Raw genomic sequence first — 18664 nt, forward strand, 5'->3', positions numbered from 1 at the left:
GGCGCAAGAAGAATTGTGAATTGAGGCCTTGGTGTTTAACTGAAATTGGCTAAATAGTGATAGTGTTAAAGATTATATGCTATATGCTTAAAAAATCACATAAATCATTGGTTATGATAATTAGGAAACCATTACGATTTATCATGAGACTCCCTATGAATAATATCTACTTTGTTGGCTTCGCACTGACCTCAATGTAAGATTACTCACATACACTAATAACATTTATAGTCCTTACTGATAAGAAAAACTAGCTTGACTCCCTGGATCAAGAATTGCATTGTAGATTTTAGGATTAAAATTATTTGTTTTGAATAATTTTAGAATTGGAATTTTTTTTTCTCCAGGAAAGCTTTTTCTCCAGGCATAGACTTTGTGTCCATGCCCAGGTAGGACTTGTCATCTGCTATGCCAAGGGAGCGGACGGCATAGGACTTGATTCCCAAACAGCAATCAGTGTTTTACGTCTACACAAACCTTATACTAACCTTTTAATCTAGAATTAAGCTTCAGTATATTTTCAAAATTGTATATTTAGAATAAAAAAAGAAATCTTAAGTGTAATAATAGCAAACATATAAAACATACAGTGTTAGATACTGAAATGTGAACTACAGTAAGTAAAGTTTTGGCTTGTAGGCTAGCTAGCTGCAGGGTGCTGGCAATGCAATACTTCATTTCACACGAATGTTATTGTGTTGGTCTTGGAGACGATGTTACCGCTGGCCGGCAGATAACATAGCAGCTTTAAAGCACATTGAATTTTAAGGCACTGTTTCATTTGCGTATATTGTAGATCACTTAGGTTTGTAAACATGCAGTTAAGTTCCCTTCTTTAAAGATAGCAATATGATAACAGGAATACAAGCAATTTCAAGTAAAAAAAAACAATGAATTCTATATATGTACGAGTCATTTTCTCTTTTTTTTTTTTTTAAGTTTGTATATTGTCTATTTGCACTTATGTATACACCTTGATGTGAGCGAATGTCTGTTTTTCGGTGGAAGGACACATCACTTAGAATTATTCTGCATTTTGACCATTCATTTAGAATTAAAGTCAACCATTGAGAGGGGTCACAATCAGCTATGGAACACTGCTGCTGTACTTTATACTGCAATATAGCTGCTTAACAGAAACAGATTTCAGCTACGTCCTGGCTTTACATTTCAAAAAGGTGCATCCAAACACTGAGAATGTAATGAAACCGTTAAAAAAATACGAATATAAAATGTCGAACGGAAAAGGTCTGTATTTATTTAAAAATGAATATTTGGATAAATGGATTATAATGCGCAGCATTAGTTAAGATATCTCTAATCTGTCTTCATGGTTTACTTCATAAAGAAATACTGAAGTATAAAGGCAAATAAAATAGACAAGGTTGCAAAGCCTAAAACAATCAGAATCGCAAACTGTTCATCAGTAGGCACCATGCCCTTGAGTTTTGAATGGTCAAGGTGCGACAGGTCCTCCGGCAACATGAGATCATTCCGTCTCATAATAAAAGATGCAGATGGACTGTAAGAGCCACAGAGTTCCTGCGAAGTATCGATACATCGACGACATACACAAATCCGAAATCTGTAATCCATATTAGTTTGTACACCTGAGATATGAAATGATGTGTCTTCTCCTTTGTATACCTGCAATATAGAGCCAGAATTAAAACTATATACATGAATGGAAAGTTAGATACTAGTTATTTATGTAAAAAATAAATAAAAAAGATTATATTTAACGGTGTTAAACTGCATGTTTGTTTTTTTTTTAATCAGAACTATTTTATGCCATTAAACCAACTAGAGTGATTAGGGTGATGTGGATGCAAAGAACAAGAAGTAGAAAGACAGCATCCTAGATTATTATGGTATAGTAATGGAATTTATTGTCAATAAATAAAGCTTTGCATTGTTTTCAATTATACCATAGTAAGGGGTCGGTTTTCTCTTGTCGGATAATTAGTTAATTTTTGCTGACCCCTAATCATTACAGGACCTTTGTAGTTTACCATTTCATACCATGAAGATTTTTCTTTTTGATGAAAATTATATGGAGCTATAGAGAAAACATTGTATGTTATATATAAAATAACATAATACTATTCAGCACTCAGGCATACCGTCAGAGACCTAACAACAGACCAGGTGAAGACTTTGGTCTACTCCTCTCATTAAAATGTACTTTTGAGGTTATCCACTCGGTACTCTCACTTATCTTCCCTTCTTTTGGAGGTCCACGCTGATACACTCTACCAGCCCTTCTCCCTGCAAGTGGTGGTTATGGATCGCTCTCCGGGCCCCTTCAGTCTGTTCCTGGTTCACTTTGCTACCTGGCTCCCACAGTTCCTATCCGGTGACATCCCCACCCTCATCATGGAGGACTTTTACATACCCATTGGTGATCCCCTTTCCCCATCTGCCACTTACCTTTTATCTCTAACTTCCTCCTTCAGCTTTTCACAGCTTACTAACTCTCCTACGCATGAAGACGGGAATACTTTGGACCTGATCTTCTCCCAGCTCTGCACAATGCATGATTTTACTATCTCCCCTCTCCCACGCTCTGACCACAATATTTGTTTTTTCTCTGTCAAAACCACACTCAGGACACCTCCACTTACCACACATATAGGAATATGCGTGACATTAACACCCAGAAGCTTACAAAGAATCTGCAGTCATCATTGGTCCCAATCTCTTCCCTCTCATGTCCTTACTATGCACTGAAATATTCTAATTAAACATTGCAAAGTGCCCTGGACGAAGCGGCATATCCTACACATAAAACACCTTGACACAGACTGCGACAACCCTGGCACATGCTGCAAACATGTTTTCTCCAGAGGTGCTACAGGTGCCCCGAATGTCTGTGGAGAATACCCAATCTGGCTGAACATTTCTTCCATTATAAGTTCATGTTTAAAACATACAACTGTGCCCTTCACCTCTCCAAACAAACCTACTTCAACACCCTCATCACGGTACTATCCAATAATCCTTAACGACTATTTGACAGATTTCATTCTCTCCTAAATCCAACAGTAAGGGTCCCCACCACCAGCCTCAGCTGATGATCTGGCCGCTAATTACTTAAAAGAAAAAATAGACCATATCCAACAGGAAATTTTCTCAAAATCCCCAAACGCTATGCATTCTCCTCCCTCTTGCACTACATCTAGCTCACTTACTGTCTTTGAACTGGACACTGAAGAAGAATTAAACATCTCTTTGCATATTCTCGCCCTAGTACCTGCAGCAGTGACCTATTCCCTCACATCTCCCCCAGTCGCTTTCCTTAATTGTCACCACTCACCTAACTAAAATATTTAATCTCTCTCTCATTTGGCATCTTTCCCTCCTCATTTTAACATGCCAGCAAACACCCATTACGTAAAAAAAAATCCCTCAAACAGAACTGTGCTGCTAACTATAGACCGGTCTCTAAGCTTCCCATCTAAACTTCTGGAATCCTTGGTCCACTCCCGTCTAATAATAATAATAATAATCTTTATTTATCTAGCGCCAACATATTCCGCAGCGCTTTACAGTTTAACAGTTTCAAACACAACAGTCATAAGTAAGAATGTTAACAATACAATAATTAAGGAAACATAAGATGACCCTGCTCGTGAGAGCTTACAATCTACAATGAGGTGGGGGAGATACAAAGTACAGGTGTGTATTTACAATGATGGTCCAGCCATCTTCAGGGAGTGGAGGATAGATGGAGATAGTGAATGGGCAACACACAAACATAAAATGACTTTGATTAGGGAATGTGATAGGCCTTCTGAACAAATGTGTTTTGAGGGAGCGTCTAAAACTATGCAAATTGTGAATGGTCCTAATATCTTGGGGTAGAGCATTCCACAGGATTGGCGCAGCACGGGAGAAGTCTTGGAGTCAGGAGTGGGAGGTACGGATTAGTGCAGAGGTTAGTCGAAAGTCATTTGCAGAGTGCAGAGGTCGGTTAGGCCGATAGACAGAAATGAGGGAGGAGATGTAAGGGGGTGCCGCACTGTGAAGAGCTTTGTGGGTGAGAGCAAGTACTTTTAATTGGATTCTATAATGAATGGGCAGCCAGTGTAACGACTGGCGAAGAGCGGACGCGTCCGAGTAACGATTAGCTTGATAGACAACCCTGGCTGCTGCATTAAGGATAGACTGGAGAGGGAAAAGTCGAGTAAGGGGGAGGCCAATTAATAGAGCGTTGCAGTAGTCCAGGCGGGAGTGGATCAGGGCAAAAGTGAGGGTTTTTGTTGTTTCCATGGTTCATCAAGGATCAATCCTAGGCCTCTTCTCCTTATATACTGCCACAATATTGTACAAATATTGTACAATCCATCAGTAGATTCGGTTTTCAGTACCATCTCTATGCTGATGACACACGATTATACACATCTCCTGACATCACTGCTGTCTCTAACATTACAGTGAGGGAAAAAAGCATTTAATCCCTTGCTGATTTTGTAAGTTTGCCCACTGAGAAAGACATGTACAAGTCCATAATTATAAGAATAGGTTAATTTTAACTTTGAGAGATAGAATATCAAAAATAAAATCCAGAAAATCACATTGTATAAATTATATAAATGTAATTGCATTTTGCAGTGAGAAATAAGTATTTGATCCCCTACCAACCATTAACCCCTTTACCCCCAAGGGTGGTTTGCACGTTAATGACCAGGCCAATTTTTACAATTCTGACCACTGTCCCTTTATGAGGTTATAACTCTGCAACGCTTCAACGGATCCCGGTGATTCTGACATTGTTTTCTCGTGACATATTGTACTTCATGATAGTGGTAAAATTTCTTTGATATTACCTGCGTTTATTTGTGAAAAAAAAACGGAAATTTGGCGAAAATTTTGAAAACTTCGCAATTTTCCAACTTTGAATTTTTATGCAATTAAATCACAGAGATATGTCACACAAAATACTTAATAAGTAACATTTCCCACATGTGTACTTTACATCAGCACAATTTTGGAACCAAATTTTTTTTTTGTAAGGGAGTTATAAGGGTTAAAAGTTGACCAGCAATTTCTCATTTTTACAACATAATTTTTTTTTTAGGGACCACATCTCATTTGAAGTCATTTTGAGGGGTCTATATGATCGAAAATGACCGAGTGTGACACCATTCTAAAAACTGCACCCCTCAAGGTGCTCAAAACCACATTCAAGAAGTTTATTAAAGGGACACTGTCACCTGAATTTGGAGGGAACAATCTTTAGACCTAGGGGTGGGGTTTTCGGGTTGTGCAGGCATGTACTACGGAGGACAGAGAATGAACTTCAATCCAATATTGCAGCCAGCATGCAGCCGGCGGGTAAGGAAAGGGTGCATCAAACACCCGAAAACTCCGCCCCTAGGTCTAAAGATTGTTCCCTCCAAATGCAGGTGACAGTGTCCCTTTAACCCTTCAGGTGTTTCACAGGAATTTTTGGAATGTTTAAATAAAAATGAACATGTAACTTTTTCACAAAAAATTTACTTCAGCTCCAAATTGTTTTATTTTACCAAGGGTAGCTGGAGAAAATGGACCCCAAAAGTTGTTGTACAATTTGTCCAGAGTATGCCGATACCCGATATGTGGGGGTAAACCACTGTTTGGGTGCATGGCAGAGCTCGGAAGCGAAGGAGCGCCATTTGACTTTTCAATGCAAAATTGACAGGAATTGAGATGGCATGTCATGTTGAGTTTGGAGAGCCACTGATGTGCCTAAACATTGAAACCCCCAAGAAGTGACACCATTTTGGAAAGTAGACCCCCTTAGGAACTCATCTAGATGTGTTGTGAGAGCTTTGAACCCCCAAGTGTTTCACTACAGTTTATAACGCAGAGCCTTGAAAATAAAAAATCTTTTTTTTTTCCACAAAAATTAATATTAGCCCCCAGTCAAGGGTAACAGTTGAAATTAGACCACAAAAGCTGTTGTCCAATTTTTCCTGAGTACTCTGATACCCCATATGTGGGGGGGGGGGGGGGGGGAACCACCGTCTGAGCGCATGGCAGAGCTCGGAAGGGAAGGAGCGTCATTTGGAATGCAGATTGATTGGTCTGCAGGCGTCACATTGCGTTTGCAGAGCCCTTAATGTACTAATGTACCTAAACAGTAGAAACCCCCCACAAGTGACCCCATATTGGAAAATAGACCCCCCAAGGAACTTATCTAGATGTGTTGTGAGAACTTTGAACTCCCAAGTGTTTCACTACAGTTTATAACGCAGAGCAGGTGAAAATAACAAATCTTTTTTTTTTTCCCACAAAAATTTTTTTTAGCCCCCAGTTTTGTATTTTCCCAAGGGTAACAGGAGAAATTGGACCCCAAAAGTCCAATGTGTCCTGAGTACGCTGATACCCCATATGTTGGGGTAAAACCCTGTTTGGGCGCACGGGAGAGCTCGGAAGGGAAGGAACACTGTTTTACTTTTTCAACGCAGAATTGGCTGGAATTGAGATCAGACGCCATGTCACGTTTGGAGAGCCCCTGATGTGCCTAAACAGTGGAAACCCCCAATTATAACTGAAACCCTAATCCAAACACATCTCTAACCCTAATCCCAACGGTAACCCTAACCACACCCCTAACCCTAATCCCAACCCTATTCCCAACCGTAAATGTAATCCAAACCCTAACCCTAACTTTAGCCCCAACGCTAACCCTAACTTTAGCCCCAACCCTAACTGTAACCTTAACCCTAGCCCCAACCCTAGCCCTAACCCTAGCCCTAACCCTAACGGGAAAATGGAAATAAATACATTTTTTTAAAATTTTTTAATTTTTCGCTAAGGGGGTGATGAAGAGGGGTTTGATTTACTCTTATAGTGGGTTTTTTAGCGGATTTTTATGATTGGCAGCCGTCACACACTGAAAGACGCTTTTTATTGCAAAAAATATTTTTTGCATTACCACATTTTGAGAGCTATAATTTTTCCATATTTTGGTCCACAGAGTCTTGTGAGGTCTTGCTTTTTGCGGGACGAGTTGACATTTTTATTGGTGACATTTTCAGGCACGTGACATTTTTTGATCGCTTTTTATTCTGATGTTTCTGAGGCAGAATGACCAAAAACCAGCTATTCATTAATTTCTTTTGGGGGAGGCATTTATTCCATTCCGCGTTTGGTAAAATGGATGAAGCAGTTTTATTCTTCGGGTGAGTACGATTACAGCGATACCTCATTTATATCTTTATGTTTTGGCGCTTTTATACGATAAAAACTATTTTATAGAAAAAATAATTATTTTTGCATCGCTTTATTCTGAGGACTATAACTTTTTTATTTTTTCTTTGATGATGCTGTATGGCGGCTCGTTTTTTGCGGGACAAGATGACGTTTTCAGCGGTACAATGGTTATTTAAATCTGTCTTTCTGATCGCGTGTTATTCCACTTTTTGTTTGGCGGTATAAAAAAAAGCGTTGTTTTTTGCCTTTTTTTTACGGTATTCACTGAAGGGGTTAACTAGTGGACAGTTTTATAGGTTGGGTCGTTATGGATGCGGCGATAATAAATGTGTACTTTTATTGTTTTTTTTTATTTAAATAAAGAAATGTATTTATAGGAACAATATATATATATTTTTTTGAATTTTTTGGGGGATTTTTTTTAAATTTTTTTTACACATGTGAATATATTTTTTTTACACTATAACATTGCCCCAGGGGGGGCATCATGTTATAGTGTAAGATCGCCGATCTGACACTTTGCTGTGCACTGTGTCAGATCGGCGATCTGACGTGCACAGCTGCTGGAGGCTTCCTGGCGCCTGCTCTGAGCAGGCGCTGTGAAGCCACCTCCCTGCAGGACCCGGATGCCGCGGCCATTTTGGATCCGGGCCTGCTGCAGCGAGGAGGAGGTAAGAGACCCTTGGAGCAACGCGATCACATCGCGTTGCTGCGGGGGTCTCAGGGAAGCACGCAGGGAACCCCCTCCCTAAGCGATGCTTCCCTATACCACCGGAACACTGCGATCATGTTTGATCGCAGTGTGCTGGGGGTTAATGTGCCGGGGGCGGTCCGTGACCGCTCCTGGCACATAGTGCCGGATGTCAGCTGCGATAGTCAGCTGACACCCGGCCGCGATTGGCCGCGCTCCCCCCATGAGCGCGGCCGATTGCATATGACGCACTATCCCGTCGGTGGTCTTACAGGCCCACCCCACCTCGACGGGATAGTACGTCTAATGTCAGAAAGGGGTTAAGAGTTCTAGCTCCTAGAGACCAGCTAGACGCTCCTAATCAACTCCTTACCTGCATTAAAGATAGCTGTCTTACATAGTCACCTTTATAAAAGACTCCTGTCCACAGACTCAGTCAGACTCCAAGCTCTACAACATGGGCAAGACCAAAGAGCTTTATAAGGATGTCATGGACAAGATCATAGACCTGCACAAAGCTGGAATGGGCTACAAAACCATATGTAAGACGCTGGGTGAGAAGGAGACAACTGTTGGTGCAATAGTAAGAAAATGGAAGAAATACAAAATGACTGTCAATCAACATCGATCTGGGTCACCATGAAAAATCTCACTTCGTGGGGTATCCTTGAGCATGAGGAAGGTGAGAGATCAGCCTAAAACTAAACGGGAGGAACTTGTTAATGATCTCAAGGCAGCTGGGACCACAGTCACTAAGAAAACCATTGCTAACACATTACGCCGTAAAGATTTTAAATCCTGCAGTGCCCGCAAGGTGCCCCTGATCAAGAAGGCACATGTGCAGGCCCATCTAAAGTTCGCCAGTGAACACCTGGATGATTCGGTGAGTGATTGGGAGAAGCTGCTGTGGTCAGTTGAGAAAAAAATTGAGGTTTTTGGCATTAACTCAACTCTACGTCTTTGGAGGAAGAGAAATGCTGCCTATGACCCAAAGAACACCTTCCCCACTGTCAAGCATGGAGGTGGAAACATTATGTTTTAGGCGTGTTTCTCTGCTAAGGGCACAGGATTACTTCACCGCATCATTGGGAGAATGGATAGAGCCATGTACCGTAAAATCCTGAGTCACAAACTCCTTCCCTCCGCCAGGGCATTATAAATGGGTTGTGGCTGGGTATTTCAGCAAGACAATGACCCAAAACATACAGCCAAGGCAACAAAGCATTGGCTCAAAAAGAAGCACGTTAAGGTCATGGAGTGGCCTAGCCAGTCACCAGACCTTAATCCCATAGAAAACTTATGGAGGGAGTTGAAGCTCTGAGTTGCCAAGTGACAGCCTCAAAATCTGAATGATTTAGTGATGATCTTGCAAAGAGGAGTGGACCAAAATTCCTCTTGACATGTGCAAAAACCTCATCATCAACTACAAAAAAGTCTGACTGCTGCGCTTGCCAACAAGGGTTTTGCCATCAAGTTTTAAGTCTTGTTTGCCAGAGGGATCAGATACCGTATTTTTTGGAATATAAGACGCACTTTTTCCCCAAAAAAATTGTGAGGAAAATGGGGGGTGCGTCTTATATTCGGAACGCAGGCTTACCGGCATTGTGGCGGCGACAGAGGTGCGGGGATGATGTGGCGCGGTGAGCTGTATGGCGTGAGCAGGGTCTTGTGCACATTTGAGGTGAATCCGCGGCCCGGTATTGATGGAGAGCAGCAGCGCTGGTGAGTTACGGTATTTTCCGGTGGCGGCGGCCATCTTGCTGAGGTCGCGCGTGCGCAGATTCACTACTCTGCGTCCCAGGGCTTCAGGAAAATGGCCGCGGGAGGCAGCGCGTGCGCAGATGGAGATCGCGGCGGCCATTTTCCTGAAGCCCTGGGACGCAGAGTAGTGAATCTGCGCACGCGCGGCCTCAGCAAGATGGCCGCCGCCACCGGAAAATACCATAACTCACCAGCGCTGCTGCTCTCCATCAATACCGGGCCGCGGATTCACCTCAAATATGGATGGGTCCTGCTCACGCCATACAGCTCACCGTGCCACATCATGCCCACACCTCTGTCGCCGCCACAATGCCGGTAAGCCCGCCACCACCAGGAAAACCACCCAGCTCTGCTGCTCTCCTTCACTACTGCTGTGGCGTCACCTCAAATGTGGAAGGGACCCTGGCCGCTACCACCTGAGGAAGTGACCGCACATCTGCCGCCGCCACAGCAACCTCCCCATGGACACCAGGCCATGGCGTCGCCCACCTAAGCAGGATGGGACCCTGCTCAGGTGCACGCCGTTCCGCCCACCGCACCTCAGCATCACCTCACCTCTGCCACCACCATGCCTCCTGTGACCCTGCTCTGCCACTGCCTGCCCTCAGGTAAGAGATCTTAAATTGGGACAATAAGACGGACCCCCATCTTATAAAAAATCTTTTTTTCTGCAATTTTCACCCCAAATTTGGGGTGCGTCTTATAGTATGGTGCGTCTTATAGTCCGAAAAATACGGTACTTATTTCTCACTGCAAAATGCAACTAAATTTATATAATTTATACAATGTGATTTTCTGGATTTTATTTTTGATATTCTATCTCTATCTCTCAATGTTAAAATTAGCCTACCCTTAAAATTATAGACTGTTCATATCTTTGTCAGTGGGCAAACTTACAAAATCAGCAAGGGATCAAATACTTATTTCCCCCACTGTATGTCCTCACTCTATCTAAAATAGAATTTGTCAAAAACTGAACTCCTTGTGCTTCCTCCCTCCACTAACCTACCTATGCTTGATATTGCCATTTCCATGTGTGGTTTTACTATTACTTCCCAGCAACATGCCTGCTTGTCTTGGGGACACTCTTGATTCAGATATGTCCTTCACCCCCTACATCCAATCACTCGCTCATTCATGTCAGCTACACCTCAAAAATATTTCTACAATTCGACCTTTTCTTGCCGGCAACAACTCTTACTGTAGCTCTTATCCATTCTTGTCTGGACTATTACAACTCTCAACTGATCGGTCCCCCTCTCACTAAATTCTCCCATCTCCAATCCATCCTGAATGCAGCAGCCAGGATCATATTACTTTCCAACCATTAAACCGATGCCTCCGTCCTGTGAGAGTCACTACACTGGCTGCCCATCCGCTACACTACAACATTCAACTTATCACTCTCACCCACAAAGAACTCCACGGTTCAGCACCACCCTACATCTCCTCCCTCATCTCAGTCTACCACCCTACCTGTGCCCTTCCGTTCTACTAATGACCTATGACTAACGTACTCAAATTCGATTAATCACCAATATCCACAGTTTTAAGCGTGCTTAAATACACATTTCTTTAGACTGGTCTCTCACCTCACGCCACTTATCTAACTATCCCTGTTTTGCCTACACAAAAATGTCTTCCAAATCAGGACGCTCATATCATCTGTTCTCACTCACTTATTAGCCCTCTGTGTCTGCACTTGTACTGATACAGGCTGGCGACTGGTTCATGCAACGTTATTTAAATCCCCCTATTTATTTTATTGATGGCCGGACTGTACAATACAAGCACTTTTTACTATTTTCCTTTCAGGTCTCCTCTATTTCCTCATAGATTGTAAGCTTGAGAGCAGGGCCCTCACTCCTTTTAGTATCAGTTTATTTTATGTGTTTTCCTGTAATGTCTTTTATTGTCTGTACAAGGCCCCTTTAAAATGTAAAGTGCTGCGGAATATGTTGGCGCTATAGAAATAAAATTATTATTATTTCAGCTAAGAGGAGAACTTTACTTATATAAGGAAACTAATAAATCGAATATTATACATAACACCACAAACCTCTACAACAATCTGTCCCAGTTTTCTTTTTCAGTTGTTTGTTATGATCCTTAGTGGCTGAGGTTCACAAATAGACCGGCAAGTGAATAAACTAAAGACGAGCTCTAGGGAGATGGTAACTGGACTGATCGCAAATCTGAACCTATCCAACACAACTAGAGGTAGCCGGTGAACGTGCCTAAAAAATTCCTAGACGTCTCGAGCCGGCCTGAGGAACTAGCTACCCCTAAAGAGAAAGAAAGACCTCGCTTGCCTACAGAGAAATAATCCCCAAAGATGTAGAAGCCCCCAACAAATATTAACGGTGAAGTAAGAAGAAGGCACATACATAGGGATGAAATCAGATTCAGCAAAAAAAGGCCCACTAGTACTAGAAAGCAGAAAATAGAGCAGGGGTCTATGCGATCAATAAAAAACCCTTACAAAATATCCATCCTGAGATTTCAAGAACCCACACACCAACTAACGGTGTGTGGGGAGAATCTCAGCCCACTAGAGCAACCAGCAAGCGAGGGCAGTACATTTTAGCAAGCTGGACAAGAAAACATGATAAACACCGCTGATCAAAAAATGAGCAAACAAAACTTAGCTTATCCTGGATGGACTGGGAGCAAGGTAGTCAGAAGGAATCTGAGTAGCACTGATTACATCGATAGCCGGCAACAAGTGGAAGTAAAACAGAGCTATATAGGAACCTCCCAGAGGATAACGAACCAGCTGAGACCAGCAGGATAACAGACAAAGCCACCAGGGGGAGCCCAAAGCAAAAGTCACACCATACCACCAGTGACCACAAGAGGGAGCCTGAAAACAGAGCTCACAACAGTACCCCCCCTTGAGGAGGGGTCACCGAACCCTCATGAAAACCGCCAGGGCGATCCGGATGAGCCACATGGAAGGCACGAACCAAATCGGCCGCATGAACATCAGAGGCGACAACCCAAGAATTATCCTCCTGACCATAGCCCTTCCATTTAACCAAATACTGGAGCCTCCGTCTAGAAATACGAGAATCCAAGATCTTCTCCACCACGTATTCCAATTCTCCCTCAACCAGAACCGGGGCAGGAGGCTCAACCGGAGGAACCACAGGCACCACATACCTCCGCAACAACGAGCGATGGAACACATTATGAATAGCAAATGATGCTGGGAGGTCCAGACGAAATGACACAGGGCCAAGGACTTCCAGAATCTTATAAGGACCGATAAACCGAGGCTTGAACTTAGGAGAGGAGACCTTCATAGGAACGAAGCGAGAAGACAACCACACCAAGTCCCCAACGCGAAGTCGGGGACCCACACAGCGACTGCGGTTGGCAAAGAGCTGAGCCTTCTCTTGAGACAGCTTCAAATTGTCCACCACATGATTCCAAATCTGATACAACCTATCAACCACAACATCCACTCCAGGACAGTCAGAAGGCTACACCTGACCCGAGGAAAAAAAGAGGATGAAACCCCGAATTACAAAAAAAAGGAGAAACCAAAGTAGCAGAACTAGCCCGATTATTAAGGGCAAACTCGGCCAACGGCAAAAAAGTAACCCAGTAGTCCTGATCAGCAGAAACAAAACATCTTAAATAAGTCTCCAAGGTCTGATTAGTTCGCTCGGTTTGGCCATTCGTCTGAGGATGGAAGGCCGACGAAAAAGACAAATCAATGCCCAATTTAGCACAAAAGGTCCGCCAAAATCTAGACACAAACTGGGATCCTCTGTCAGAAACAATGTTCTCAGGAATCCCGTGCAAACGAACCACATTTTGAAAAAACAGTGGAACCAACTCGGAGGAGGAAGGCAACTTAGGCAAGGGCACGAAATGGACCATCTTAGAAAAACGATCACACACCACCCAGATGACAGACATTCTCTGAGAGACAGGGAGATCTGAAATAAAATCCATGGAAATGTGCGTCCAAGGCCTCTTCGGGACAGGCAAAGGTAACAGCAAACCACTGGCTCGAGAACAGCAAGGCTTAGCCCGAGCACAAATTCCACAAGACTGCACAAAGGAACGCACATTCCGCGACAAGGAAGGCCACCAAAAAGACCTGGCCACCAAGTCTCTGGTACCAAATATTCCAGGATGGCCCGCCAGCACTGAAGAATGAACCTCGGAGATGACTCTGTTGGTCCATCTATCCGGGACAAACAGTCTCTCCGGTGGACAGCGATCAGGTCTATCCGCCTGAAACTCTTGCAGCACACGTCGCAAATCTGGGAGAGATGGCAGACAAAATCACCCCTTCTCTAAGGATACCAGCTGGCTCTGAATCTCCAGGAGAGTCAGACACAAAACTCCTAGAAAGAGCATCAGCCTTCACATTCTTCGAACCAGGCAGGTACGAAACCACGAAATCAAAACGAGAGAAAAACAACGACCAACGAGCCTGTCTGGGATTCAGCCGCTTGGCCGACTCGAGGTAAATCAAATTCTTGTGATCAGTCAAGACCACCACACGATGCTTAGCTCCCTCGAGCCAATATCACCACTCCTCAAATGCCCACTTCATAGCCAACAACTCCCGATTACCGACATCATAATTCCGCTCGGCAGGCGAAAACTTTCTTGAAAAGAAAGCACATGGCTTCATCACAGAGTCATCGGAGCTTCTCTGCGACAAAACAGCCCCCGCTCCAATCTCGGAAGCATCAACCTCCACCTGGAAGGGAAGTGAGACATCTGGCTGACATAAGACCGGAGCCGAAGAAAACCGTCGCTTCAGCTCCCGAAAGGCCTCCACAGCCGCAGAGGACCAATTAGTCACATCAGAACCTTTCTTGGTCAAATCCGTCAAAGGCTTAACAACACCAGAAAAATTAGCTATGAAGCGACGGTAAAAATTAGCAAAACCCAAGAACTTCTGAAGACTCTTAACAGATGTAGGCTGTGTCCAGTCATGAATAGCCTGAACCTTGACTGGGTCCATCTCAATAGTATAAGGAGAAAAAATGAAACCCAAAAAAGAAATCTTCTGGACTCCAAAAAGACATTTTGAGCCCTTCACAAATAAAGCATTGTCACGCAGGACCTGAAAGACCATCCTGACCTGCTTAACATGAGACTCCCAAAAATCCGAAAAAAACAGAATATCATCCAGATACACAATCATAAACTTATCCAGATATTCACGGAAGATGTCGTGCATAAAGGACTGAAAGACTGAAGGAGCATTAGAAAGTCCAAAAGGCATCACCAGGTACTCAAAATGGCCTTCAGGCGTATTAAATGCAGTTTTCCATTCATCACCCTGTTTTATACGCACAAGGTTATACGCACCACGAAGATCTATCTTGGTGAACCAACTATACCCCCTAATGCGAGCAAACAAATGAGTTAACAATGGCAAAGGATACTGAAATTTGACCGTGATTTTATTCAAAAGGCGATAATCAATACAAGGTCTCAGGGAACCATCCTTCTTAGCCACAAAAAAGAATCCTGCACCAAGAGGGGAAGAGGATGGGCGAATATGTCCCTTCTCCAAAGACTCCTTTATATAACTCCGCATGGCTGCATGCTCCGGCACAGATAAATTGAAAAGTCGTTCCTTAGGAAACTTACTACCAGGAATCAAATCTATAGCACAATCACAGTCCCTATGAGGAGGTAGAGAATTGAGTTTGGGCTCCTCAAATACATCCTGGTAGTCTGACAAAAACGTAGGGACTTCAGAAGGAGTGGACGAAGCAATTGACACCACAGGAGCGTCACCATGAATTCCCTGACAACCCCAACTTGACACAGACATAGCTTTCCAATCCAGGACTGGATTATGAGTCTGCAACCATGGTAGACCCAACACGACGACATCATGCAAATTATGCAATACAAGAAAGCGAATCACCTCCTGATGAACAGGAGTCATGCACATGGTCACTTGTGTCCAGTACTGAGGTCTATTCGTAGCCAATGATGTAGAGTCAATTCCCCTTAGTGGAATAGGGAATTTTAAAGGCTCCAAATCAAAACCACAGCGCCTGGCAAATGACCAATCCATCAGACTCAGGGCAGCACCTGAATCTATAAAGGCATTAACCGGGTAAGATGACAGGGAACAAATCAGGGTAACAGACAAAATGAACTTAGGCTGTAAAGTACCAATGGTGACAGATTTATCAACCTTTTTTTTGCGCTTAGAGCATGCTGAGATAACATGAGCTGAGTCACCACAGTAAAAGCACAACCCATTTTGCCGTCTATAATTTTGCCGTTCACTTCTGGTCAGAATTCTGTCACATTGCATAGATTCAGGTGTCTGTTCAGAAGACACCGCCAAATGGCGCACAGGTTTGCGCTCCCGCAACCGCCGATCAATCTGAATGGCCAGAGTCATTGAATAATTCAGACCTGCAGGCGTAGGGAACCCCACCATGACATTCTTAATGGCTTCAGAAAGACCTTCTCTGAAATTTGCAGCCAGGGCACACTCATTCCACTGAGTAAGCACCGACCATTTCTGAAATTTCTGGCAGTACACCTCTGCTTCATCTTGCCCCTGCGAGAGGGCCAATAACGCTTTTTCAGCCTGGTTCTCAAGATTAGGTTCCTCATAGAGCAATCCAAGGGCCAGAAAAAACGCATCTACACTAAGCAATGCAGGATCCCCTGGCGCCAATGCGAAGGCCCAATCTTGTGGGTCACCACGCAAAAAGGAAATGATAATCTTAACTTGCTGAATGGCATCACCAGAGGAACGAGGTTTCAAAGAAAGAAACAACTTACAATTGTTCTTAAAATTCAGGAACCTAGATCTATCTCCAGAAAACAACTCCGGAATAGGTATTCTAGGCTCAGACATAGGACTGTGAACAACAAAATCCTGAATACTTTGAACCCTAGCAGCAAGATGATCCAGACTGGAAGCCAAGCTCTGGACATCCATGTCAGCAGCTGAACTCAGAGCCACACCAAGATTAAGAGGAGGAGAGAAGCTAGCACAGCAGCTAGACACACGGCAACAACAACAAAAAAAAAAATTCTCAAGGCTTCTTTTCTCCTGCTTCTGCCATGCAATTAACACTTTGTGGGCCGGCTGTACTGTTATGATCCTTAGTGGCTGAGGATCACAAATAGACCATCAAGTGAATAAACTAAAGACGAGCTCTAGGGAGATGGTAACTGGACTGATCGCAAATCTGAACCTATCCAACACAACTAGAGGTAGCCGGTGAACGTGCCTAAAAAATTCCTAGACGTCTCGAGCCGGCCTGAGGAACTAGCTACCCCTAAAGAGAAAGAAAGACCTCGCTTGCCTCCAGAGAAATAATCCCCAAAGATGTAGAAGCCCCCAACAAATATTAACGGTGAAGTAAGAAGAAGGCACACCCATAGGGATGAAATCAGATTCAGCAAAAGAGGCCCACTAATACTAGAAAGCAGAAAACAGAGCAGGGGTCTATGCGATCAATAAAAAACCCTTACAAAATATCCATCCTGAGATTTCAAGAACCCACACACCAACTAACGGTGTGTGGGGAGAAACTCAGCCCACTAGAGCAACCAGCAAGCGAGGGCAGTACATTTTAGCAAGCTGGACAAGAAAACATGATAAACACTGCTGATCAAAAAATGAGCAAACAAAACTTAGCTTATCCTGGATGGACTGGGAGCAAGGTAGTCAGAAGGAATCTGAGTAGCACTGATTACATCGACAGCCGGCAACAAGTGGAAGTAAAACAGAGCTATATAGGAACCTCCCAGAGGATAACGAATCAGCTGATAGCCAGAGACCAGCAGGATAACAGACAAAGCCACCAGGGGGAGCCCAAAGCAAAAGTCACACCATACCACCAGTGACCACAAGAGGGAGCCTGAAAACAGAGCTCACAACAGTTGTCCTCATTTTGTTGCATATCTGATAAATCTAGATAATTCTGGCTTGGGAATAATATGAAATCTACAGCTATCAGTAGCTGCTAAATGGTCGAAGCAGTCATGAGTGGCGCCCATTGGACCAGGAAGCAAGAAGACCAACAGGCAATACAGGCATTGATGGATAGTAACTGGGTGTTTAGCAAGAAAATATGTTGTTTTTTTTAAAATACTACTATACCCCCATTTTTGTTTTTTAACTGCTTCGCGACTAGCCATAGACTAAGTATCTGGGTGGTCCTGCTTCTACTCTGCAGTGATGTAGTAAAGCATAACTACATAGTAGTCAAGCTACACACAATCATGGCAATCCAATAAGTTCATTCCCGATCGCTGGTTACACAGCACTAAATAAGCGCCAAGTATGCAGTCATGTATAGGTAGGGATTTAAAAGACCAGAAATCTCCAATATGCAGCCAAGAGGCTCCATTTACCTTGTAACTGGAGCAAATTCATACACATAGAAATACCTTATTTCCCCCTCCCCCAAAAAAAGGTATTTTATGACCTTAGAAGAGCCCAATGTTTAGAATAAATGAAAAACAACAGGTAAAAAAAAAGTTAATAAAAATGTCAGTTAATTCAAGATGGTTATTAGTCTCACCCCTGCAAAAAAAATTCAAACAAAAAAACTTGTTCAACGTCTAAAAATATTTGTTACAGAATGGGGAACGCATTTTTATATCATTTTAATACTTTATGGTCATTAAAAATAAGAAAAACAGGCACTTATTTCCTTTATTATTCCACCAATATTAGCACGAAAAAAAAAGAAAAGAAAAGAATATGACAGCGACATAAAAATGAAGCCCCATGCATCACAAAAAAATGATGCAAAAATTACTGGAATATTTGAGTTTTTTTTTTTATTACAGTGCTGTAAACCACACATATGAGAAATAAAAAAAATGTTTGTGGTCAGGATCAGGGGCAAATGGTCTTGAACTGGTTACTATAAAAATTATAATCGATGAGAAATAAAAAAAAATGTTCCTGTTCAGGATCAGGGGCAATATGGTCTTAAACTGGTTAATATAAAAATTATAAATCAACAACACTTTTCAAGGATCAACTTA

General features: G+C 42.9%; 1 protein-coding gene across 1 annotated transcript in view; it reads right to left on the bottom strand.

Annotated features, from left to right (window-relative positions):
• Nucleotides 1-1235: 1235 nt before the first annotated feature.
• Nucleotides 1236-18664, bottom strand: part of FNDC3B (fibronectin type III domain containing 3B) — a 489123-nt gene continuing 471694 nt past the window's right edge. Inside the window, exon 26 of the mRNA XM_077290528.1 lies at nt 1236-1647. Within this exon, the coding sequence (XP_077146643.1) occupies nt 1336-1647 (312 nt within the window). The 3' untranslated portion in view covers nt 1236-1335. The remainder of the gene's footprint in view (nt 1648-18664) is intronic.

The sequence above is a fragment of the Ranitomeya variabilis genome, chromosome 2, assembly GCF_051348905.1.
Source record: "Ranitomeya variabilis isolate aRanVar5 chromosome 2, aRanVar5.hap1, whole genome shotgun sequence".
In the NCBI taxonomy this organism is placed as follows: domain Eukaryota; kingdom Metazoa; phylum Chordata; class Amphibia; order Anura; family Dendrobatidae; genus Ranitomeya; species Ranitomeya variabilis.